The sequence below is a fragment of the Phyllostomus hastatus genome, unplaced genomic scaffold (genome assembly GCF_019186645.2).
Source record: "Phyllostomus hastatus isolate PE091 unplaced genomic scaffold, TTU_PhHast_1.1 phas_contig_80, whole genome shotgun sequence".
In the NCBI taxonomy this organism is placed as follows: domain Eukaryota; kingdom Metazoa; phylum Chordata; class Mammalia; order Chiroptera; family Phyllostomidae; genus Phyllostomus; species Phyllostomus hastatus.
The window spans coordinates 28,537,761-28,565,257 of NW_025333960.1; the positions used below are offsets into that span (position 1 = coordinate 28,537,761).

Below are 27,497 nucleotides of genomic sequence, written 5' to 3' on the forward strand. Positions count from 1 at the left end.
CGGCTCTAGTAGTACTTAGTTGTCTTTAACTTCACTCGGAACAATTTTGTTAGATTATATTGTGACAACTGTCATATCAGTGTGCATTAAAAAACAACTTATTAAATAGGTGAATTTTTGTGCAGCTGTAGGAGACCGTTCTGCATGGTGTGAGCCCAGCTCCCACTTGGAGATACACAGTAACCACGCCCACAGATAGCAAGTGCTTATTGTAACTTCTTAAAATCCATGCTAAACCTTCCAAGGACAAGTGTAACCAGTTCAACTACTTTTCCCTTTTTATTTGCAAATATCCCTCTTCTGTGATGTGATTAGCAGCACTGGCTCCTTTGTTTTCCGCAACAGATAACCACCTAAAGCCAACTGGTGCATAGTAAATGAGGACCATCACGTAATGTGCAGAGAAAGAGAAATAAACGCCTGTCATGGAGAGGGTAGCGGCTTTTTGCTCCCCTTGAGAGCGAAGCTGCTTGCCCTTTTCCTCCATAGGATTTGGTAGTCCGTGTGAATGTCTCTCCCCCATCCACAATTGGCGGACCCCACAAGCCAGGGTCCACATCATGCACCAATTTAAATATTGAAGATGGAAGAAAATATGAAAGAAATATTTTTGGCTTATGCTTTATTATTTCAAGAAAGGTAACAACACAACTGAAACACAAAAAAAGATTTGTGCAGTGTATGGAGAAGGTGCTGTGACTGATAAAGCATGTCAAAAGTGATTTGCAAAGTTTCTTGGTACTACTGACATTTTGGTCAAATAATTTTTTGCTGTGGGGCTGTCTTATGCATTAGAAGATGTTTAGCAGCAGCCCTGGCCTCTACCCACTAGGAACCAATAGCAGGAGGTAGCCGACATACTCAAAATATCCAATCAATTAAGTTACTGGTGAAAATGAAAAATGTGTCCTTTACTTAAAAGAAAAACTAAACGGACTTGTTGGCCAGCCAAGTTTTTTGGTGATTCATTGGCTTTAATTCTGTTGTTTCTAAACTTTTGAGAACAGCACGTAAGAAGAGATAGGCACTCATCAGAAGGAGAAAAATCTGAGTGGAAAAAAATGTACTAAAAAAGGCTGTAACAAATAAAGACTGTTTTTGACAGGCTTACTAGTAGACTGGATACAGCTGAGGGAAAAATCCATAGGCTAAAGCATGTATCAGTACAATCCTCAAAAGCAGAAAAGCAAAGAGAACAATGGCAAAAAAAAAAAAAAGCCCAAACATAACAACAACAACAACAAACCAAAGAATATCCAAGGACTATGGGAAATCTACAAAAGGTGAAACATACACATTTTTTCAAATAAAAAAATAAAGGAATAGAGGACATATTTGAAACGGTAGTGACTGAGAACTAATTTCCCCAAATTAACGTTACACACTAAACCACAGATCTATAAAGCTCTGAGAACACTAAGCAGGATAAATGACTCCAAAAACTACATATGGGCATTTCATTTTCAAATTACAGAAAGTTGAAAATAAAGGAAAAAATCCTGAAAGAAACCAGAGGAACAAAACACCTTGCCTATAGGAACAAAGATAAGAGTGACATCCAGCTTCTCTGAAACCATGCAGGCAAGAAGAAGTGAAATCTAATTTAAAGTTTTGAGAGAAAAAAATCACCAACCCTAATTATGCACCTTAAAAATTAGCCCTCAAAATGAAGGCAAAATGAAGATTTTCTCAAACAAAAATTAAGGAAATTTGTTGTCAGCTGACATGCTTTGCAAGAAATGTTAAAAGAAATTCTTTACAAAGAAGCAAAATAATGTAGGTCAGAAATTGGGATCTACATAAAGAAAAAACTCTAACAAAGGAATAAATGAAGGCACAGTAAAAGCTTTGATTTTTCTTCTACCTTCTCCCACCATCATCATCAAAAACAGTGTATTAAATACTAAATAAAATACTTACACTCACTGGAGTGTAGGCAAAAGTTTACCAACCAACTCTGAGGAAAAAACTAACACACAATAAATATCACAGGTCTCTGTAGTATAAATACTTCTTCCATGGCCAATTTCAAGCTACTAACATGAATGACATCACTGAACAGAGAGTTAAGAAGAGATGTATAGTAGCATCTCTTCTTAACTCTCCTTTACCCCTATAGAACCCCTATAAAGGATTTCTATCATACAAATAAATAGGGACACTCAAGAGTACAGATAAAAATAAACATAGCCAAATGATAAGAACGTAAAGAGTTTGGAGTATTTTCTAGAACTATTTTAAAAACAATTTATTTAAATGAAATTCAGCTTTATTTAACATTTTTAAATTGAGGTACCATTAGTTTATAATATTAGAAGTTTCAGGTGTGCAGCATTTAATTTGATATCTGTATATGCTATCATACATTGGGCTCACCACCAAAGGGGTCAATTGTATGATGACGTATAAAAAATAGACTTTGATTTTTCTCATTCTTAATTAAACTATAACAGTTTGTTCAAAATAATATTAGCAACAATACCTTCAATTATGTAATCTTATATATACTATATGTATATATGCTAATGTATGCTTATATATAAGTGAAATGAATGACAATAATAATAATACAAGAGATGGAAGAATCAGAATAACTTGTTATTACAAGGTACTCACACTACCTGTGAAGTGGGATAGTATTATCTGAAAGTGGACTACATTACTTGAAAACATATAGTGCAAACTCTAGGGAAATGAGTAAAAAATTTTTTAAAATTATAATTGATATACTAAGAAAAGAGAAAAAACAAAAATTATACAAAATGCTTAATTAAAACCACAAGAGGCAGAAGAAAAGGGAAGAAAAAAGTAAGAGCCAGAACAAGGACAACAAATAGAAAACAGCAATAAATATGGTAGACATTAAACCAACTCTATCAATAAGCATGTTGAATGTTAATTATCTAAATATATCAATTAAAAAACTGAGATTGTCAGAGTGGATCAAAAAACATGACCCAACTATATCTTGTTTACAAGAAAACTACTTTAAAATAAAGATACATAGAAACTAAAAGTAAATGGAAGAAGAAAAATTATACATGCTAGCAATAATCAAAAGAAAGCAGGAGTAGATTTATTAATTTTAAACAAAGCAGACTTCCCCTTAAGATCGGGAACAAGATAGGGAGGTCCACTTTCACCTCTCTTATTCAACATAGTACTAGAAGTCCTAGCCACAGCAATCAGACGAGAAGAAATAAAAGGCATCCCAATTGGAAAGGAAGTAGGAAAACTTTTTTGCAGATGACAAGATACTGTACAAAGAGGACCCCAAAGATTGCACCAAGAAACTATTAAAGCTGATAAGTGAATTCAGTCAAGTAGCAGGATACAAAATTAATATCCAGAAAACAACTGAATTTTATATGCCAATAATGAACTAACAGAAGGGGAAATTAAGAAAACAGTCCCATTTACAATTGCTTCAAAAAGAATTAAATACCTAGGAATAAACCTAACCAAGGATATAAAAGTCCTGTACATGGAAAATTATAAGACACTGAAGAAAGAAACTGAAGAAGATACAAATAAGTGGAAACACATATCGTGTTCGAGGATAGGAAGAATTAACATCATTAAAATGTCCATACTACCCAAAGGAATCTATAGATTAACCAATTCCTACCAAGATTCCAAATGACAAATTTCACAGAACTAGAACAAATATTTCAAGTATTTTTATGGAACCACAACCCTGTAGAGCAACAGCAATCCTGAGAAAGAAGAACAAAGTTGGAGGAATCATGCTAATATCAAACTATACTATAAGTCCATAGCAATCAGCCTGGTACTGGCATAAATACCGACACACAGATCAATGGAATAAAATAGAGAGCCCAGAAATAAACCCACACTTTTATAGTCAATTAATATTCAACAGAGGAAGCACACATACACAATGGGCTAAACAAAGTTTATTCAATAAATGGTGTTGGAAAATTGGACAGATACGTGCAGAAAAATGGAACTAGGCCACTTTCTTACACCACACACAAGAATAAATTCAAAATGGATCAACACTTAAATGTTAGATGTGAATCCATAAAAATCCTATAGGAAAGCATAGGCAGCAAAATCTGTGATATTGTTTATAAAAATTTTTTATTGGATATCTCTCTCCAAGCAAGGGAAACAAAAGAAAAAAATAAACAAATGAAACTATATCAAACTAAAACATTTTTGCACAGGCAAAGAAATCATCAACAAAATAAAAAGACAAGCCATAGAGTGGGAGAACATACTTGCCAATACATCTGATAAGGGGTTAATATCCAAACTTTATAAAGTACTTACAAAACTCATCACCAAAAAAGCAAACAACCCAATTTAAAAAAATGGGCAAAGGACTTGAGTAGACACTTCTCCAAGGAGGACATACAGATGGCCAATAGATATATGAAAAGATGATCAATGTCACCAATCATCAGAGAAATGCAAATTAAAACCACAGTGAGATACCATCTCACACCTTTCAGAATGGTTATCAGCAATAAATCAACAAATAATTGCTGGTGAGGATGTAGAGAAAGGGGAACCACTTAGCACTGTTGGTGGGAATGCAGATTGGTGCAGCCACTGTGGAAAGCAGCATGAAGATATATCAAAAAATTAAAAATGGATCTGCCTTTTGACCCAGCAATCCCACTTCTGAGAATATATCTGAAGGAACCCAAAACACTAATTCAAAAAAACATAAGCACCCTATGTCCACTGCAATGTTATTCACAATCACCAAGATATGGAAGCAGCCCAAGTATCCATCCATATAGATAAGTGGATAAAACAACTATGGGACATTTATACAATGGAATATTACTTGGCCATAAAAAAAGAAAAGAAAATGTTACCCTCTGTGACAGTATGGATGGACCTGGAGAACATTATGCTAAGGGAAATAAGCCAGTCAGAGAAAGACAAATACCATCTGATTTCACTCATATGTAGAATCTAATGAACAAACAACTAACAAGGAAAATGAGGACAGACTCATAGATGGAGAGCAGATGACAGGACGGGGGAGAAATCAGAGGGTGGAGGGATTGGCCAGAAGGGAAGATGGACTCATGAATGTGGACCACAGTGTGGTAGTTGCTGGAGGGAGGAGGATATAAGGGGACTAAATGGTAATAGAAAAAATACAATACAAATTAATTTTTTTTAAAAAGTCAGCCAGAACCAAATTGGGAAAAAAAGAAAAGAATCGGGGATAAAAAGGACATGGCATAATATTCTCCAAGAAGACATAACAGTTCTTAATATGTATGTACTTAACAACAGACAGTCAAAGTATACAGGGCAAAAGCTGATAGAATTGCAAGGAGAAAAAGATAAATTAATTATTATAGTTCCATGTCTAAATTATATAAGACATGGAGCCGTAAGTATATCTCAAATGCACTTTGCTAAGTGAGGTTAGCAAAGGTTAGTCTGCCTTGAGCCAGACTCAAGGCTATACCTACTAAGTGACTGAACTGATAAGACATTCAGGAAAAAGGCAAAAACAGCGAGATGAAAATCAGCTTAGTGGTTGTTGCCATGGGGTAGACATTTACTATGGGGAGAAATTATTGTGGTCAACGAAACTTTACTATATACTGACAGGGTGTTTATACAGGTATATATGTTTGTCAAAACTCATAGAACTCTACACTAAGAAGGGTAAATTTTACTGTATGTAATATGTTCTATAAAAACAAGAATGAAAAATAAGAGACAAGGCCTCATGTTAGCTTTGGGGGAATTGAAATGGCAATGACCATGGTTGGAACTTGGAGAAGGAAGTTATTTAGTGGCTGGAAGTGAAAGTTTCAGAAGTGCAGGCCATGGAATAATGACAAATGATAACCAGGATAATTGGAGAGTATTCCTTAGAATTTCTAGGAATCCCTGGGAAGAAGAGCAGGAGAAAAGAATTGCATTCACTGTAAATCAAGCCAAATAGTGGCTCAGAGCTGTTACAGTTTGAGCAATAAAGAGGCATAACCAGATTTAGTTATACCTCTTAAGCTGGAAAAGAACATATTTACTACAAGTTATTGTATAATCCTTTACAGCTAGGATCACAAGTGTAACGTATGTTTGGGCTTAGGGATGGTGATGATCCTTACTACAAACAAATAATCAAACAAAACCAAGAAAAAACACACAGATAAAAAAACTGAAGGAAAGAATCACTATTCTTATTTCACAAATGAGTTGCATGAACATTTTAATAATTAACCCAAAGCGACACATCTAGCATAGCCAAGACTCATTCCCATGTCTCCTATATCCAAATACTGCACTTTCCCCAGTGCACTAATGATCTCCATCCACCATCTGTGCACCAGGAGCCAACTAGAGGGAAGGGTGTTATAGTGGGCAGACGCCAATGGGCGGCTGAGCCGAGGAGGCTTGGAGTCACCCCAATGCCCCAAGGCATACTAATAGCAGGTTTTGACTGTTATCAGTGAAGCAGAGAGCAGTTAAAATGCTCTTGCCACTTTACCCGACAAACAAGAAGAAACTGTTAATTTCTTGCCATTCCTGGAGATCAGGCAACACAGGGTGATACAAATGCTCACTTAGTATATAAACACATACTTAGGTCTCCAGGTCAAAAAATAAGGTTGAAATAAAATATAAAATCTCACACAAACCATATGGTGGTTTTGGGGAAAAAAACAATGCCATGGGGCAAGGTCTGGTTGATTTTATATTTTTGAGGAAAATAAAATCTTAGCAAGAGAAGTAAATGTGGATAGTGTCCATATTATTTCTCTCCCTTCCCTGTCCCAAACGGGATACCACTAGACCTCACCCCTCTCCTCCTTTGTAGTGCCCAAGAAAGCAGATAGAGGTGGAGAGACTCAGAGTTTAGAAGATACTCAGAGTTTAGAAGAGACTCAGAGTTTAGAAGATACATGAAAAGATACTTGAGTCTTTTCTTTTTTATTGAACTTATTGGGGTGACATTGGTTAATAAAATTGTATAGGTTTCAGGTGTATAATTCTGTAATACATTACCTGTGTATATTGTTGTGTGTTTACCACCCCCAAGTCAAGTCTCCTTCCATCACCATTTAGGGAAAGACAACTCATCCCAGGCAAGGCTCAGATAGTGTAGCTCTGCTTGCTTACAAAATGGCAAGATAGGTGGAATTAGGAATTGGTAGTAGACAGCCCTCTCTCATAGTCTTTGAAATCATGTGTCTCAGACTCCTTGTACATTACTGAAATATAAGAAGCATTACCAAACCTATGGATTTGGGGCCATAAGTAACCACCAGTATGGATGTTGTAAATTATGACCCAGCTGAAGAGTAGATAAGATTAGTTATTCTAATTCATATACCTACTTCCAACCAAGGTAGCCAGCCACGCATACATACTATGAGAAAGAAATAGGAGACACCTATGCTACCTTATGCATACATTTTACATATCAGAATTCTGTCAAAGTTAAAGGAAAATACTATTTTGAAAACAGCTACACTATGTAAACCATCTTCCCCTTCTGTGGACAGTGGCACCAAGTACAATTTAAAAAATTCTGTCAGAATTATTTAAAATAGACATTTAAAATCAATGGCAAAAGTCATCCTGAATCAAGGCCTATAGTAGACTGATTACTGATATTAAAGGGATTTGCTGTATTCATTCACCATAGCATCTTGGTGAGGTGAATGACAGCATCCGTTAAATAATTATGAACCAGCTGGGTAGCAAAAACACTAGAAATTCATAACACACAGCATCTTTAAACAAGACAATGAAGATAGTTTGCTATTAAGCCAATTCAATATAGAAATAACTTTACAGCACCTATTAATAGAGCTTTAAATAGTTTATATATAACATCAGACAAAAAGGATGTGTTTTCATAAATAGTGATTGGCCCAGCAAAGAGTTGCTAAGGATATTCACTTAACCTAATTACAACATTCATTTTCTGTGGAGACACAGATGTTAAACGACATTCTTAAATTCAGTGTATTTCAATGGTTGAAGCCAGATTTCTATAAAATGCAAAGGAAGTTTCTTCAGGAACTACTAAAGCAGTATAATAATCCATCAGTAATAAATTAATGGATTAATATAGTAAAGTTATTAGAACAATTCCTGACATATAGAAGCACCATGTGAGTGTTTGATAAAATAAGTACTGTAGTTATGTTGGGGGCCCTTTGTATCAATACCTCACTACAGCTGTGGAATGATTCTGATGTACAGTATGTCATGTACAATGTCCAATCAGTTAAGCACAACCCTTTTAGCCTCTCTTTTTTCCCACTCACAATAACATAGCAGAATGTAAATGAGCTAATTATTTTGTTTAACATATATTTATTGAGCACTTATGTACCGTTTACTGTTCTGAGGACTGGAGATAGAGTCACCAACAACTAAAACAGAAGATCCTACTTTGGTGGGAGACTATCTCCAACTAGGGAAGGAATATCATCGATGACAATTAACCAGGATAATATCAGACATTGACATGTACCATGAAAGTCAATCCAAGTCATTGGCTCCTTTCACTTTTCCTTCTCCCTCACCTCTTAAAATGACCCATTATTCAAAATGACACATCACCTCTCTTCCGTGTACTCTACTCTAGGTGCTCTGTGCTTTCTGGCTTGGGTCTGTTGGCTGATGGCTTCCTGTTTGGCATTCTGTTGACACCCGGCAGATGACCCCTACCTCTTTCCTCCCCAATCTTTTTGCTCACTGTTGGCCTCACATTTCCACCTGTCAGCCTGCCATACCTAACTGACCCACTAGCCTAACCCACCTGAAACTCCAAAATTTCAAAACAGGTTGACACTGCCCTAACAAAGGCCCTTGTACCTCTCCCATGGAAAAGTTCTCTCTGCCTCCTGTCTCTGGCATCCTCAAAGCGTTCCATGCAGCGCTGGGGCATCCATCCACCTGCCCAAGGCTCATGCATCACTCTCCTGCTCATATCCTCGCACAGCTCCCCATATGCAGGGACAGAAGCCAAGTAGCTCATCAGAACTGGGCATGGAAAAAATCCCCCTCAACTTGCTTTCAGGCAGCCCTTACTTCATCCAATCCCATGGTTATTTGATCCCAGATCATTCCACTGCCTTCTTACTTTTGTGCCTTTATTCTCTGTCTTTTCACCTCCTCAAATTTCTCTCATCATAGCTATCGTTCTTTATTATTTGAGTCCTCCATGAAATCTTCAATTCCCTACTTTGTGTCTTCACACAATATTTTACAATAAGGATTGACATTTATATAATTTTATCTTTCATTTTTACATAGTAGCTTCTCAGAAGTGATTCTATAGGCCCCACAGTCCCTGGTCGGGCACCCTCCCTGCATAAGAACTGAGGAATATTTGATGACTTGGACCATTGTGACCCATAGATGATTTCCCCAGATAATACTAGTTCTGTTGAATTATTCTAGCAATACAGAATAATAATATCTCTATATTATAGTATAGAGAATAATATCTTAGTTAATGAAAATGTAGAAATAAGCATCACAGGCTAGTTATGGTTTTTAAAAATGTGTCTGAAGCAGGACAGTAAAAGTACTCTGTATTACCATAATGATGAATACATGTCATCATATGTTTGTCCAAATCCATAGAATACACAATACCAAAAGTGAATCCTGAGGTGAACTATAGACTTAGGGAATTACGACATATTAATACAGTTTTATCAGTTATGACAAAAGCACTCCTGGTGGGCGATGTTAATAATGGGAGAGGATGTGCCTGTATGGGGGCAGGGAGAATATGGGAAATCTCTATACCTATCCTTTAATTTTGTTGTGAGTTTAAAACTGCTCTAAAATAATTAAGTCTAATAACAATAGGACATGATCCTATTCCAGATTAAGGTCACAGTCAAGAGGATAGTAGGAAGTTTGGGGTAGCCAAACAATGTCAAGACACAGCTGGTATGAGAAAGTGGGTGGGATAACATCAGAATAACGTATTCCCACATTGCTTTGAATTTTTCCTTTAGCAAACATTTTATATTGAGCAAGCTTCATGCATCTAAACCACTTTAATGTGTGACCATACAGCCCACCACCCCACCATACTGTCCTCATTCTTTATGAATCTTTTCCTCTAGAAGTTCAGAAAAGAAGAGATTTCTCCCCTCTGGCTGAGGTGATCAAGATCAGTGTTATAAAGGATGTGACATTTGAATTGGACAGTTTCCAAAGGGTCAGCAAAGATTTTTAACAAGCAAAAATTGCAAGGTATTCTATGATTTATTTCTGTAAGTACATGTTATACATTCACAGAAATAGGTCCTAGAATAAATGCTTATAAAATGCCTCAGGGAATGTATAACATACTCCAGATTCATGGAAATTAAATGAAAATAAAAGGAAGTAGGAAGAAGAAACAAAGGAAGAAATAAAAAGATAGTATTTAATAGTTAAAATAAATTCATATGCTTCTTCAAATTGCAAATCTCAGTCAGTAATTTGTAAGCTATTAAAAATAAATATTTATGAATTGAGAATAATTTTGCAAGATTCAGCAAAGTCCCAAATTTTGGAGCCAATAATAACCACTCCAGCAAAATTGATGAATTGAGAACAATTTTGCAAGATTCAGCTAAGCCCTAAATTCTGAAGCCAATAACCCACCACCACCGCAATTCCATTTATTATGCACTTGTACAAAAAATGCACTCAGCCTTATTTAATCTTCACAATTTCCTATAGGTTAAGTATTACTATCCCTATTTGACTGATGAACTATTCAGGCTCAAAAGTTAATGACCTGATCAAAGTCACGGAGCTCCTAAGTGTGGCTTCCTGGTCAGAGAATAACCTATGAGCCATAAAATAGCAGCTGGGGGGTTCTCGGCATCAAGTCAAATTGGCTGCTGCTCATTTTCAGACCTACCTTGTGATCTCGACATATATTGTGGTGGTTAAAATGAGGGCTAAATGATTTGGGGTTTAAATCCAAATTTTAGAAATTCTTAGTGTAGCCATATTTGTAAAGTCTTGGGTCTTTGTTTTCCCACCTGTAAAAATGGGAATGAATAACTGAGCCTGATCCATTGGGTTTTTGTAAAGTTTACATAGGTTAGTTCTTAGAATAGTGGCTGGCAACAAATATTACCTTCTATTACCTTTCATTATTATTTCTTGGGGTCAAGTTTATAACCTCATTTTTTTTCACTCTATTGTCCAAGTTCTCTCTTTACACCAACTCCAGCTAACCCCAAGATCTCCATTTCAAAAATACATTTTAAAAATGCTAATAGCAAGGCTATAGATAACTGCTTTTAGGAATATACTTTAAGGACTCATCAAATATTTAATATTAATAAAACTAATATACACTATTATATTAAGATAAATTAGAATATATAGCTCTGTCTCCAGTATTAATTTTTCTTCCTTTATTTTTTTCCAAAGTTTAGGTCAAAATTGGTGTGTTTCATGAGTCCTGGTAATATTAATTATCTGAGCAAAACAAATATTTTGTTGCTTAGTCAATGCAAACATTTGCCATTAATCAAGGAACTATCCTCCAATTGTACTAGATCTCTGCCTCTCTAGATGTCTTGCCTGTCTTAGTCACCATATGGCCCACAGAGATGACTAGTCTTACACAGTGTCAGCCAGTGTGAGTATAGTGAAAAGCAGGTGAGCTGCAGAGTCAGACCTAGGATCCATACCAGGCTCCATTACTCAACAAATTGTTGAGTAACTAATATAATTAATATCAGTTAAATAACTTATAATGCACTAGATTTTATGTCCTTATGTTTAAATGAGGCTGGTAATTACACTTGCTCTCCTTACCACACTGTGCTGGTTTGAGTTCTAAACACGAAAGCATTATTGAAGTATTCATTATTATGACAGCTGACATGACGTCCCAGAATCAGAGTGGATATATTCTGTGTCCTGTGGCTGTTAGTTTCCTTTGCACCCTCCATCACTTACCTATTCAACTTTCAATTCTGCCTATCAACATTCTAAAATTTCTTAAAACTCTACTCTGCTTTCTATCCCTCCTACCACCTCTCCCAGGCAGTACCTTATCTTCTGTCAGCAGCTTCCTCCCTTGAAGCCATCTTGTATCAAAGATGCCACAATGATTGACCCCAAATCACCATCTGACCAGGCTATTTTCCTCTGCTACATCCTAAAGTATATCCCTGTCAACTATAGAGTGAAGTTCAACTTTTAAAAGGGCATTCATTCATAGCCTACCCTAGCTGACACCCTGAACTGCCTCTCCGGACTATCTCTCACCACTTCCATCCTCAACACTTACAGGCTTTAACTTAGTGCTCTATTTATGAAGAATTCCCTACTCCCCTTTGCCAAGTGTCTATCTCCTACTTAACCATTAAGAATTAATGCAGGAACTTTTTAAGGCACACGCACACACAGATTAATTTCCATATTATTTACTTGTGTTCTATTTTTCCGACTAAAATAAAAGTTATTGATAACACAGAACTTTTCCCGCCTTTGTTCTAGCACCCAGGACAGTGCCTAGCACATAATAGGCACATTTGGTATATACTTTTGTTTCTACCCTGAAAAAGACCTAAGTCAAAATCTCTATATAACACCAAAAAGCTAGGCATTGAAAATCATCAAATTAGAACAATAATGAGCTGGAATAGCCACATAACAAAGATCAGCATAATGCTATTCCAAAAGTGAATCCATTTATCTTGTTTTAAAAGGCAATCTCATTACACCTAAATATTTCAAAGAGGTAATCCGGAAATTGTGCTTCTGTTCATCATATCTAAATAAAATCACACAGCAATTATTAATGGTCATTATGATATTTTACATACTTTAATTCGAATGGTAATATCCATTCTGGCAAAAACGTAAAGGAAAGGTTAATTAAATATATGTCACATGGACCACATTGGGGAAGAATATTATTTAAATAAAGTGAAGATCGAAGGGTCTTGGGAACTGAGCCAAAAACCAAATGTGCAGTAACCACAGTGACACGGTAACCCTCAAACAGTAATCACTCTCCAACCACCATTACTGCTTGAAGCATTATTTTGGGAGACTGATTCAGAATATTTTACCATCTTAAGTAAAAAGAAGCTGGGTGGCAAATACTAAAAGACAGAGAGAAAACTAAAAAACCAAAATAAAAAAAAACAATAATATGATGTTTTGAAGTTATATATTTTCCTCCATTAGAGCTCTAGTTTTGTTTTTATTCTCACTTATTAATAATATTAAACATAGTTACACCCAGGTTTGTGTTGTCTTAGTCTTTTTTTCTATATAATTAATCCCTTAACACTTCCTCATGAGTCTTATTTTCCAAGTTTTATTCAACATTTCTACCTTTTTTTCTGAGCTCTGATATTACTAGTTGTTCTCTAAAAATGTAGCTGTCTGCAAGTAGAAAATAAATATCACCTAAACTCTGTCAATGCAATATATTTATTCTTTGGATTGGTTAACAGGATCCCGGGCTAATCTACCGAGTTAATTTGCATAGTAATAAGCAATCAATAAATGTTATCCTACAGCATAGCTATTCTTTTTAAGCATTCCTATTTACTGCTTAGTTGTTAAAATGCTTTATGATCAGTTTTGTGTAGTGTTATTCATAATAAAATTGTGAAATAAATAAAATCAAACTTACAGAAGTCTAACTTTCTCAGAGATACTAAATAATTAAGCTTTTATATTCTTCCAAGGTAGAATGAGGCTAGCCTGCAAACTACTGGAAGAAGTTGGTAGTAGTGTCGCTTTATAAATTGGCACAGAAGTGAGGGAACAACTCTAAGAACTAAAAAAGGTAATGATGACTGACCAGATGAATATGAAACTTTTAGTATAAAATTCACCCGATAGTCTTTGGGTAAGACAAGAAAGCTAGGAACCCTAAAGAACTCTGCATACAGATTCAGATTTCAAGAAGAATCCCTTAAAAAAAAATTCCAGACACTGTCTCTTTCACAATTAAAATGATTCAACTTTCCTACTCAGCCAATCCAATTTCCCACTAATCCTATTAAATCTTCATCTGCCATGTGTTTTGAATACAATTCTTAGCATTAACTCTCCTAACCATTGTCCAAGTATAGACCTAGGTCACTTCACCTAAGGATTACCCCATTTAACTACGTATAATAGTTTTGAATCGCCCTGTACTTTTGCTTCTAAAATATCCCCTTTTCCTTATCTGGTTGCCTTCATTTTCTCCTTCAGTTATTTTTCCTCCCCAAACTCCCTTTATGCCACTTTTTCCTAACGGACTGATGCTGTTCCGCAGGGTGATGTATTTTGACTCTCTTCTCTACGCAGCCTTTGCTCTTCTGAGGTGGTCTTACCAACCACAACCACAACAGATTCAAGTAGCACTTCTGCTCTAAAACCTTCCAAGTGTTTCTCTCTCCAGTTTGATGTGTTGTTTTGTTTTTTTTGTGTGTGTTTGTTTGTTTGTTTTTTGTTTTCTTGGAGAGGGGAGCTGATACATATGTTCATTCCTCAGTGTCTATCAAACATATCTGATGTATATTGCACAGGCACCATAAACTTCACATGTCAAAAACTGCTTCTTCAAATGTGTCTCACTCTGGCTCTTAGTAAATGAAATTACCATCCACTCAAGCAACTAGTCAAAAATCCTGGAATCATTCTAGAATGTTCTCTGCATCACTTCCCACATTTGATATAACTTTATTTCTTCAAAATATTTGAGAAGCTACCATATACCAGATGTTAAGGCAGGTGCTAGACATACCGCAGTCAACAAGATAGACATCATTCTTATAGAAACTACATCTTAACGGGATGTGCAGAGGTAAAGAGGCTATTCATATTTTACTCTACGTGAAAGACATTTCCAGGAGTTCAGCACTATATAGCCTATGGAATTCTACATGATGGTCCTACAAATACAATGTCAAAAGAATGAAAGTAACACTATCTCTGTGTTATTTTCTTTCTGAATTACCACAATAGCTCTCTAACTAGTTCTAATCTTTTTTTCCTAGTCCCCATCCTATTCATCCACTATAATGTTGCCTGAAAAATCTTTCTAAAATACCCAGCTGTCCACCAGCTTATCATGCTAAACTCTACCTACAGGATACAATAATACAGAGTCCTTCAACTGGCCTACAAAGCTTTTGTTGATGGAGCCTCTTTATACTCTATTCCTCCATACATACTCTCTGCTGTGGCCATGCTAAACTCCTTACAAATCTCCATGCCTAGTATGCTCTGTCCTGGCTCCATGCCTCAACTCATGCTCTAGCATAAATAACCCTCTCCAGCTGAATAGTGTGTCCTTGCCCTTCATACTCATTCCTAGCATCAATCTCTCTAGAAAGTCTTCCCTGAGAATCACTGTAGTCCCATGGGTACCCACATCTGTTCTCTCATTTCCCCCTGCCACAGCTCTATCATATTACTTATGGAATCAGATTATAATCACAAGTTTGCCTATCTTTCCTGCTAGACTATAAGCTTTTGATGGGCAGGGCCCCTGCTGTGTTCATTTCCATATTTTTGCTTTCCACAGCAATGCCTTGCATGTAGGAGACCCTCTGTAAATATTTGCTGAATAAAGCAATGGGTGGCAAATAGTCTATCTGGCAAATATAAGGTGTTTCCCCAGATAGTGTCCTATTAAGTCATACCTAGTTCTGAGTGGAAAATGCTTCCCTAACCAATAAGATCCACTCATCTTTCCTGTCCGCATTCCAGGCTTCTCACACTAGCTAACAGGAGACCACTTTTGAAAAAAAGTGGTAATCTTATATTGCCTTCAAACTTAAAGGCTCACTTCCTCTTTGAAAGTATACTTTTGAACACATGAAGACTTTTATAGAAAGTCCTCTTTATTAATTCAATAGAAATAGTATTTTCTTACTTTGAACTCTCAGTATTTTAACACAGGAATCTCTATTTGCCTATACTTTCACTAAGGAAGTTTTCTACACATATGTACCTTTTTTACCAAAACTACTTATCAAAGGGCCTCACAAATAAAGATTCTCTTCTCTTTGTGTTGTCCCTGCTAAATACTTCCTTGGTGCAGGGGTGCCAGGTCCCTTTTGAAAGAATGAATAAAGAGTTCCTCTGGATTCCAACCCCAATGTGTTAGCAAGCAAGTTCTCACAAGGTCAAGTACTTTCTATCTTCATCTTATTTGATATCACAACATTGTCCACAGAGCTGTCCACTCTCTCTTTCTTAAGAACTGGGCTAAATTTACTTAGCTTCCATATACTCTACCCTTCTGATGTTTCTCCTGCCTCACTAGCTACTCCCCAGTCAGCAGTGGGAGCAGTCTATCCTCTACCAAACCATTCATTCACCTTCCAGTTCCTCTGGGGTGTCTCCTTCTCCCCAGGTTCATTTCTTATTCCTCACAAGCAGCCCAAACAATCTGTGCTTTTTTATAGCTCTATTTTATTAGAAGCAGGAAAGTAACTTTATTCTGTTTAATGAATGCCAGAATGTGTTTTAATGAGCATAGTTCATATAGTAATCATAAACAACAGGATAAAGAAAAGAGCAAACCACTGGGTAATTTTAGAAAAATGTTCAAGAGATATGTGGCATAAAAAGGACATTTCATGATTACATAAGTTTTATAAAGACAGGATTATGTGGCTGGCAGGAAAACTTAAGGGTTATTTTGTTCTGTAAAATGTAACATAGTGATTCAGAGCCTGTTAGTGAATATAAAATCGTTTGTGCTTCTGTGACTTGGCTACAAACCACTGAAGACCGCATTTGTGCATTTATCACAGTAAAAAGTATAGCAGCTTCCCTCAGGCAGAAGTACTTGAGTGTCTGATAACTTCTAGTGATTTGCTTAAAAGAGGATAAAACAACACATCCTCAGGCAAGTAAGAGGATTTAAATAGAGCCAATTTAGAAAGCATAGTGCCTCAGCAAGTTCAGAAATTAATCCAAATTAGGACCTTTTGCTTTTAGGGGATCTAAAGGGGAGCTGTAGAACTGTCAAAAGACCAGTTCTACAGCTCTAACTTAGAGGTTGGGGTGCGAAGGGGGTCAAAATGTGTAGTCTATAAAAGTCCTCACATGTTCAAAAGTATACTTTCAAAAATTATAGAGCAAAGGCACCACCATGTGTTATTTAAAACTGGTAGTAATATAAACTTATTTTTTAAATTAATTAATTGGGAATGGGAAGGATGGTAACTTATTCTAATAAAAAGAATCTAAATATGAGGCGATACCTTGTGATTTTAATTTTCATTTCTCTGGTGATTAGTGACAGTGATGTTGAGCATCTTTTCATATGTGTGTTGGCCATCTGTATGTCCTCTTTGGAGAAGAGGCTATTCAGTTTCTTTGCCCATTTTTTAATAGATTGTTTGAGTTTTTGGTGTTGAGTTTTATAAGTTCTTTATAAATTTTGCATATTAACCCCTTATCAGATGTATCATGGGCAAATATGTTCTCCCATTCAGTGAGCTGTCTTTCCATTTTACTGATCATTTCCTTTGCTGTACAAAAAAATTTTAGTTTGGCCCTGGCTGGCATAGCTCAGTGGATTGGGCATGGGCTGCAAACCAAAGCATCACAGGTTCGATTCCCAGTCAGGGGACATGCCTGGGTTGCAGGCCACAGCCCCCAGCAACTGCACATTGATGTTTCTCTCTCTCTCTTTCTCCCTCCCTTCCCTCTCTAAAAATAAATAAATAAAATCTTAAAAAAAATTAAACTTAAAAAAATTTTTTTTAGTTTGATGTAGTTCCATTTGTTTTTGTTGTTGTTTTGTTGTTTGTTTCCTTGTTTGCCTGGCCCAAGGCAATATATAAAAAATATTGCTATAAGAAATGTCTGAGATTTTACTGCCTATGTTTTCTTCTAGAATTTTTATGCTTTTAAGTTTAACATTAAAATTCTTTAATCCATTTTGAGTTTATTCTTTTGTTTGGTGTAAGAAGTTGGTCTAGTTCAATTTTTTTGGCATGGATCTGTCCAGTTATCTCAACACCATTTGTTGAATATATGAGTATACTCCTTACCCTATTGTGTGTTTTTGCCTCCTTTGTCAAATACTAATTGGCCATAAAAGCATGGGTTTATTTCTGGGCTCTCTATTCTGTTCCATTTATCTATATGTCTGTTTTTATGCCATTACTACATTGTTTTGATTACTATGGCCTTGTACTATACTTTGATATTTGTTTTTCTTTCTTAAGACTGCTGTGACTATTCAGGGTCTTTTTGTGGTTTCACATAAATTTTTGGAATATTTGTTACAGTTCTGTGAAATAAGCCATTGGTATTTTGACACGAATTGCAAATTTTGTCTTGAATCTATAGATTACTTTGGGTAGTATGGATATTTTAATGATGGTAATCACGTGTCAGAATGGCTATCATTAATAAGTCAACCAACTACAAGTGACAGATGGTGAGGATTTGGAGAATAGGAAACTATTGTGAATTGCTGGTGGGAATACAGATTGGTGCAGCCACTGTGGAAAGAGTATGAAGTTATCTCAAAAAATTAAAAATGGAACTGACTTATGGCCCAGTGATTCCACTTCTAGGAATAGTGTCTCAGAGAAATCTGAAACACTAATTTGAAAGAACATATGTACCCCTATGTTCATTGCAGCATTACTTACAATAGCCAAGATATGGGAAGCAGCCTAAGTGCCCATCAGTAGATAAGTGGGTAAAAAAAAAACCTGTGTTACATTTACACAATGGAATTCTACTCAGCCATTAAAAAGAAGGAAATCTTACCTTTTCCAACAGCATGGATAGACCTGGAGTGTATTATGCTAAGTGAAATAAGCCAGTCAGAGGAAGACAGATGACCATATGATTTCACTTATAAGTAGAATCTAATGAACAAAATAAACAAAATACAGATTCATAGATACAGAGAACAGGCTGACAGCTGTCAGAGAGGAGGGGAGTTAGGGAGGTAGGTGGAAAAAGGTGAAGGGATTAAGCAAAGAGAAGAAAAAAAAACCCATAGCACAGGCAACAGCATGGTGATTAACAGAGGGAAATGGGAGTGTGGGGGAAGTAGGAGAGGATAAAGGGGAAGTAAATGATAATTGCAGGAGACTTGACTTGGGATGGTGAACACACAGTACAATATACAGATGACATGTTATAGAATTGTACACCTGAAACCTATATAATCTTATTAATCAATATCACCCCAATAAAGTCATAAAACTTTTTAAAAGAGACAAAAAATTAAAGAATCCAGATATTTAGATGATATGTCTGAAACATGTTTCTGTCTTTTGCATAACATAGTTTATGAGAAATTATTTGTTCAAGTACTCATTTAATCTTCATGTTTAATCTAGAACACTGACACATTTCTCCCATGTTTGGGAGTAAATATGGACCAGAGTCTTCAGGTCTTTAAAGCAAACCAAAAAATTTAGTTGAAACTTTATTGCTATATACACCTATTTAAACTGGGAAAAAACTTGATAATTATTTTTATAGTCTAAAATTGTGTTTTAAGAGCTAAACTTTCACATCTGAGCTCAACAAACTCCCCAACACAGATCTGTAGATTATATAAATGAGAAACTTTAAATCAATGACTTCATGTATAAAAACAAACCAACAGCTTTTCCTGAGATATGATTCATTTTGCTCACTATTATTCCTAAATTTTATTACTTTTTATTCCTGAATTTTATTACTTTTTATTACTTTTATTATATGGATACATGATATCTATGGTAATATATTATTGGCATTTGTTTAAAGTACTTTTAGACTTTTTATAATCTCCATCTCTTGTATTAATATGTGAACCTTTGTGACCTTCATGACCAAAGTACAAATTCTCTAAAAATGGTAATGTTATCTTACCTTGCTTCCATTTTCTCTCCCCTCTTGCTCCATCTTGAGGTCAGAAATTAGAAGATTCTTATACTTGTTTTTTCCATTACTGCTGTGATCATCTATTCTATACTCTGAAGTCAGCTGTGCAGAGAGGGGACTGTCGTCACTCAGGTTCAGTGGCTGCTGGTCCTGCTCCATCTCGGTTTTGCCATCACCATTGGAGTCGCCAATGTCCCTGCTGTGTGTTCCCCCTGAAGCAATTGAACTGTGCCCCAGAGTCTCATTGCCATTAAAGCTCTCTGCAGCAGAATCATCTGTTGGAAAGAAAAATTTAGATTTTGATTTTCATTAATGTGCCATTCAGTGTCTACTTCAACTAGCATTCATTGAGCTCCTATTATGTGCCTGGCATATAATTTTACATATAATGTATAATTTATCCTTAGAAATTAGGATATTTTAATTTTAGGAATAAACTTATAAAGCAGCCATTGTTACTTTTAATTAGGAACATTCAGGTACAAGAAGAAGTGATGTAAAATAAGAAAAAGAAGAAAATATAGAAAAAAACAGTTTAATTTCAAATGAAAACTCTAAAAGTAAATTTAAACAAAGAGAATAAGATAGTTGTCAATCATTTTGCAAATAGCTTTTTTTTCTCAGTGAGAACACCCATATTTGGCAAAAATTCTCTGAGAAAAGCGTTGTCTATCCTGCTAATGGGGCACACATGGGTTCAAACTTTGTGGGTGTTTAATGTGCATCTAAAACGTTAGAAAGGCTCATAAACTTCATTCTGGCCATTACATTTCTGGGCCATTTAAGCCTAAGAAGTTTAATCATTGTGTATTTCTCAGCAGGTAAAATGACATTTGTACCAGTGTTGTTTATAATAGCAAAAATTTAGAATTAATATAAATTACCAAAAAGAGAGAGAGAGAGAAGAGTTACTTAATACATGTTGGGATGATTAGAATATTATGGAGTCATTTAACATTCCATTTTAAAGATATAGGAAAATGTGAGTCAAAGTATTACTGGTAAATGGAAAAAGCAAACACATAAATACAGATGGAAAAGATTGAAAAGATATAATCTAAAATGTTAGTATTGACTTTTTCTTAACTATGTCGTGCTGTATTTTCTAATAGTCTTTATTCTCTACAACATATATAATTTTCCAATAACAAAAATATGACAACTATAGAAAACAAAGCAAAATAGGAAAAAAGTGGAATAAGCAGAGTTAATAAAACTTTTCTGGCTTTAAATAAACAATTAAGCTTGTTTAGAAAAAAAGTATATTAATGATACTTTACTGAGAGCAAGAAACAAGTTTCATAAGACAATCACATTCTATTTCTCTTAATTTCATCTTTTCATACATAATAAGAATTTGCTATTAATTTTAAAGGATTATGAAAGGCAAAGATAAAATATTTTCATTAGTTAAAGGTTATTGATGAAACTATATGAATATAAGAGTAATCATATTTGATATTTGTGATTTTGGTTGATTTTTGAATATTTTCAAGTATACTTTATTTTTGTAGGGTACAAGAAATATTTAATGCCTTTTAATCAATTAAACTCATTGAAATAATATTTAAAGTCTAAAGGAGCAGTATAACTCTCCTGTTCATTCATTTATTCAATATTTATTGAGTGCATACACTTAGTCCAAAGGGGGTTAAATATTTGCCCTGGAAATTCTGCCTTTAATAAGTTCACAGATAATTAAGAGGCATACAAATAAATATGCAACTAAAATTCAGACCAAAAAAATGACTATCATCCAAAACAAGGTATGAAAACATCACAGAAGTTTTCCAGAAGACAGTGGCATCTGACTGAATTCCGAAAGATGATGAGGCCTTAGCACCAGCTGAAGCAGTTGGAAGAGAGAGTCCCCACCTAGACATCAGCAGGTGCAAAGTCACAGAGGAAAGAATATGCAGGGCTGAGCACAGAAGAGAAAGAGAAACCTGGAAAGGGAGGGTGAGAATGTGATGGGAAGTTTTGTACACCAGAGAGTTTGGATTGTAGCTTGAGGGTAAATGGAAGCAATTTTAATGTATTTTGGAAAATAATGTTTTCCAAAGAGATTACTGATTATGTTTTAAAGAGATTACTCTGACTCTGGTTAGGAGAATGGGAGGAAGGCAAGGACAGGGAAGTTGGGGAGACCAGTTAAGGGACCTGTAAGTCACCTGAGTCAGCCTTGCTGAAAGCTCAAACTAAAGCAGCAGCCACGCAGAAGAGAGGGCACTAGGAAAATCATAAGAACAGGCTAGGGAAGACCCATAGTGAGGTAGACTGTGGCCCAGGGGGAAGCCAGGTCTCTGCTCCAGTTAAAAAAAAAATGAAAACAAAGAACATTAAGTTTAATTTTCAGTAAAGTGGTATTTTAAAACAAGTTTTCTAAAACTAGTTTGAGAAAAAGTTAAAACGCATTCAAAGATTCTACTATCAAACTACTCTTTTGTGTTTCCATTCCAGAAAAGACTACGGGGAAAGAAAACATACACAAGAGAATTTAGGAAACTGGCCATAACTGATATGAAGCAGTACTTTCCATGTTGTTAGTCTGAGAAATCAAAAACATCCTTTTAACAATGAAATATCTAGGGTTTTTGAAATAATTAGGTAAATATACTTGTAATTTGAAAAATTGTGCATATTTTTTATCCTATTTCAAACCTTAGGCTAAAGTACGAAAGGTCATTTCTGGTTATTTAAGTTATTTCTTTCCAAGAAAGTCCAAAGAAAAACATAATGGACATAGTCATGTCCAATGATTTTATTCATGAAGAAGAATGTGTTTTAACATTTTGTGCTAAAATTCTTTTAAAAACATTAAACATTCCATGTAAGAAATTTTATCAATATAGTAAAAGAATAAATAATCCTAGAGAAATATTATATTTTAAAATTATATCTACATAAGCATAAAACAAATCCAATATCCATTATAGTTAAAATTTAAACATGCTATATTTGTTCCTTTAATCTGAAATCATTGTACATATTTACTAGTATACCAGTTATTCCATTTTCAGATAATTAAACCTTACCATTTATCAGGAGAGTCTTTAATAAAATCACATATTTATAATTTTGGTACCAACAATAACTGAATAAAGGAGAAAATATTTTTAGACAAAGTAGCTCACTCCAGATGTTACCAAGGTAACTAAATTCAACAGCCTTACATATTTCATTTGTGAGTAAATCAGTGTTTTATGAAGAACAAATGATTTACTCATTTGTATCAAATATATATTCACATATTTTATAACATAAATAGTAAAATAATATGCCACATGCCACTATTTTATAAATCACAACTTAAAACAAAGTTTTGCATGTCCATATTAGAACAATTCAATATAAAGTGAGCAGACATTAAACTAAGGGTAAATTAACTGTTTTTCATTGTTTAGTTTTGGGTATCCACGGTAATGGTTTTTACTCTCTCTTAAAGAGTCCTTTTCAGAATTAAAAACCACAAATCTCAGACTCCTCTTTATTTTAACCAATTCACGTCAGTTTGTGGCTTTAAGGGGGAAATCTGCTTCCTTACCCATCCTGAGTGGTCACCGGAGTGTGGATGCCGGCTACTGCACGGAGGGTGTAGTGCTTACAGCTGTAGGTATGTGCAGCCTTTAGCTTCCCAGGCCTGGGGTGATGATGCTTCTCTCAAGTTTAGCCTGGGTACCATAGCATTTGAACCAAAGACTCTGTATTTGAGTCCCAAGGAAAAATAGCACCTGGAGCTTTTGGAAATTAAGAGTGTCCAGGGTACTTAGCAACAGAGGAAAATGTGGAATGTGATGACAGGGAAGTGTGGAATCTAATGACATCAGAAAGGGAGTTCGATGTTTGAGTGGCATTTGTGCAGAGGTTAGTTTTGATGGGATGGAGTTAGTATTGTGGGTAGGGTAGTCCAAGTTAGCTCAGCTACGGCTCTTGTCTATAAGGTGTAGTAATAAGAACTTTAAGTGGCAGGCTATTCATTGTCTTCTTTCTCCTTGCCTCCTCCCCATTCCCTCCACCAATTAGTACCCACCCTGGAAATACTATTTGTTCAAATACTTTTTGTGTGAAGTAGTTTGGTCAATACCAGACTCAATGGTTAGCTCTTGCCATATAAAGAGAATTAACCTATAACAGTATGTATGATGTGTATTTAAGTATCTATCTCTGTGTATGTGTGTATGGATAAATGATGGATGGATGGACAGATGGATGGATGGATGGATGGACCTACCTACCTAATACTATGTGATGAATGCATTTGAAATATCCCAAAGCACCTGACCTACTTTCTTATTCAGCTACTTTCAGTAACTTATTATGGCCTTTAGGCCAAGTGCCTTGGGCAAAATGAATAGGAAAAATATATATACTATCCTCATTTTAAGACTGGAACTTGGAAATTAGTCCTAAAATCCAGGTCAAATGCTTATGAAGCCTAAAAAACTTTTTATTGTTTGCCCCAAAATGTACCACAGTCCTCTAGCTCTGGTCTTTTGATGCCTACTTAAAAAACTTCCCTTTCAGCTCTTAGCATAAAACTAATTTTTAATACCAAAATATAACGTTGCTCCAGAAGATTAGTATCTTCATATCCAAAAAGGTGAAAAAAAACTAAATTCTTTAAAATCTATTTGCAAAGTTGAGTTTTGGTACAATTCTCTTTATCACTCCTGATGTCTGTTCTAAATCTTCTCCCAGCTCGTGTCCCCAGTAAAAAAAAAAAAAAAACAAAAAAAAAACGTGAACTTATTCATTACTAGACTATACCTTACATTTTAGGCCTTACACCATAGTGCCCCCCCCCCACAACACAAAGCAAGCAATCTAGTCTGACCTGACCTTTACAGCAACTCCACAGCCCCAGTGCAGCCCAAGCCCAGCACCCTGATTCATTCTTTTCACACCTCTAGAAATGCCTTTCACGTTTTTCTCATTTCCCTTCTTCAAATCCTTCTGATGACCTTTCCATTCTTTGAATATTTATTTCACCTGTCCTGTATAATATAGTTTTTACAACTTAAGTAAACACTTGTTCTGTTTTCTCTTCTGTTTTCTTATGTCCAGAAATTTCATTATTGACTATAAAATTTCTGGATTTCCAAGTCCTCAATACCACAAAAACCTTTGAAAAAATACATCATCAAAAAATACATTCTACTATTTTTTTAAAAGATTTTATTTATTTATTTTTAGAGAGAGAAGGGAGGGAGGGGGAGAGAGAGAGAGAGAAAGAGAGAGAGAAACATCAATGGGCGGTTGCTGGGGGTTATGGCCTGCAACCCAGGAATGTACCCTGACTGGGAATCGAACCTGGGACACTTTGGTTCCCAGCCCGCGCTCAATCCACTGAGCTATGCCAGCCAGGGCCATTCTTCTATTTTTGTATTTTCCAAATATTATCCAGATTATATAATATTAATGTACCTGAAACATGTACAAAAACATGGGGCTACAATTTGAAGTCAAAACATTAAATGCTATGTTTACTAGTGTAAAAAAAATGTGTATGTATATATTTGTGTAATAACTACTGCTTAAAGATAAAAGGACATTGATTTTAGAATGACAAAGCCAATGGTAATGGAAAAAACACAATAAATATAAATAAATAAATAAAATGATAAAACTGATATTGGGGGTACTTAAGTAACAAGGGGGTTCGGTTTTCTACTAAATTAATTCTACAGGGGATGTTACCTTTTTTTTGGTAGCTCCTAATTCAACCTTTGCCATTAGAAGAATGAGGTCTAATTTATAAAACAGTATAGAGAAGGTGCAGAGATAATCTGAATATTTTAAAGCCTATAACTAAAGTTCAGTGAAATAATTAAATAGAAATAACTCTGAGCTATCCATGAGGAGGCAATGTGTATCTTCTGTTACTTTGTTTTAAAAATTTACCAAATATCTATTGTGTGCTAGAATCCTTATTGGCACTGTGAGTCAGTTGAGACTCCATATGGAATTTGTTCATAACTCAGACTGTAACAAAATAATTTCAGTGCAAGATAGGAAAAAGTATCTAACCCATGAGAGCTTCATGTAAGACAGCAAATAAACAAGGCTCTTTGCAGAAACAAAAGTCCCCTATAATCACTGGGGATGAGGACGGAGTCAGGGCAGGCCTTTCACAAGAGGGGCAACTGGAAGAGAGAGAGACCCATGTGGGTGCAATACACGGCGGCGATGGCGCAGGCTGCTCTAGTTCAGGGGAAGGAGTAACAAAGCACCAAGGGTGGGAAAGAGCGGGAAGAGGTCAGGGAATTGAGTTTATTCTACATACTAAGACAAAGAATGATATATTTTAGAGAGTTGTGGGTATTTTACTGTATATTCTTCCTTCTGGATTACAAAGTTGTTTTCTCAGGGTGGGTACTTGGAGAAGCCCTTGGATTCTGTGAGTCCAGTGGAGAAAAATTTATCTCTGTTCCTACCTCAGAGCCACTGTCAACTGACCTATAGCAAAACACTCTTAAATTCTCAGATGATTCATTTTTTAAAAGCTGGACAGTAATGCAATAACATATCAACAGTTTCTCAATTGCCACAAAATTATAGATTATTATTTTTATGCTTACTCATTAGCTTGTTTAGGGTTTCAAAGAAATGGATATTTTATAGAAAGTGTTCCTATATGCATGAATATTTTTTACATTTTTGCAATGTGAATTGAAAATATGTATGGTTTCTTTTGCTGATAAAATCACATTACTGTGAATACCATCTGTATTTTACTGCCCATACTCACAATACATGAAATGTTAAATTTCAGTTAGAGATAACTGAAAATTTATACATGCATATATTGTCCCTCCAAGTCATGAACTTCCTGATTTATTCATGGACACCAAGATAAGTGGGTTTGAACTAGATGACATGCTATTTTTCTTTTTACTTATCTTTAATAGTACCATACTAATCATATTTGTCACAGATTTTGATACCTACTTCATTCTTGATAACTCTCTTTTACAGTAGGGGTTTGTTTAGTCCTTTTTCTCACCTTACAACTCTTTGTCATCTGTGACTGTAAAATCTGTATGTTTTATTTATCAGTGAGACTGTAAGTGTCCACAAGGTATGTACTTTACATCTTATGTGTCTCTACGCTCCTCTAAAGAAACAGGTGTAGTGATTTACACAAAACTGATATGACAGACATATGTATGTATGTCTCTATAGATAGATAGGTAGATAGATATATCAATTGGTTAGTAAATAAGATGTCATAATAGTATAACACTTATGCAGCTGTGTTAGGCATTTGCGTATTGGCAACTCACTCATGAAGCTATTTAATGCTAAAAATTAAAACCAAAACAATGAATACTTTGTGTTTTTTGATGTCCTGGCTCAAGCAACAAGCAGTACATACAATGATAAATTCTCATGTTAAATTTGAAGTGAATCTATGCCAATCATTAGATAGCAGCATAGCGTTTTCAAAGAGAGTTGACAGCTAATCACTGGAGAGAAATGTCTTAGGAAACATTAAATGGAAAATAGAAACAGGGAAAAATGTCATACAGTATTATTATGAAGCCATTCTCTTAGCAAATAATTTGACAATTTAGAGAAGAAAGGGCTCAAAGATTTATCATGAATTATGCTAAACTGATAACTAAGTTGAATGAAAAAAAGAAGGC

General features: G+C 35.3%; 1 protein-coding gene across 3 annotated transcripts in view; it reads right to left on the bottom strand.

Annotated features, from left to right (window-relative positions):
* NOL4 (nucleolar protein 4) overlaps positions 1–27,497 on the bottom strand; it is a 288,625-nt gene that overhangs the window by 124,537 nt on the left and 136,591 nt on the right. For all 3 annotated transcript variants that reach the window (XM_045850010.1, XM_045850009.1, XM_045850011.1), the window contains one exon: positions 19,840–20,126. In XM_045850010.1, coding sequence (XP_045705966.1) covers positions 19,840–20,126 — 287 coding nt within the window. The remainder of the gene's footprint in view (positions 1–19,839; positions 20,127–27,497) is intronic.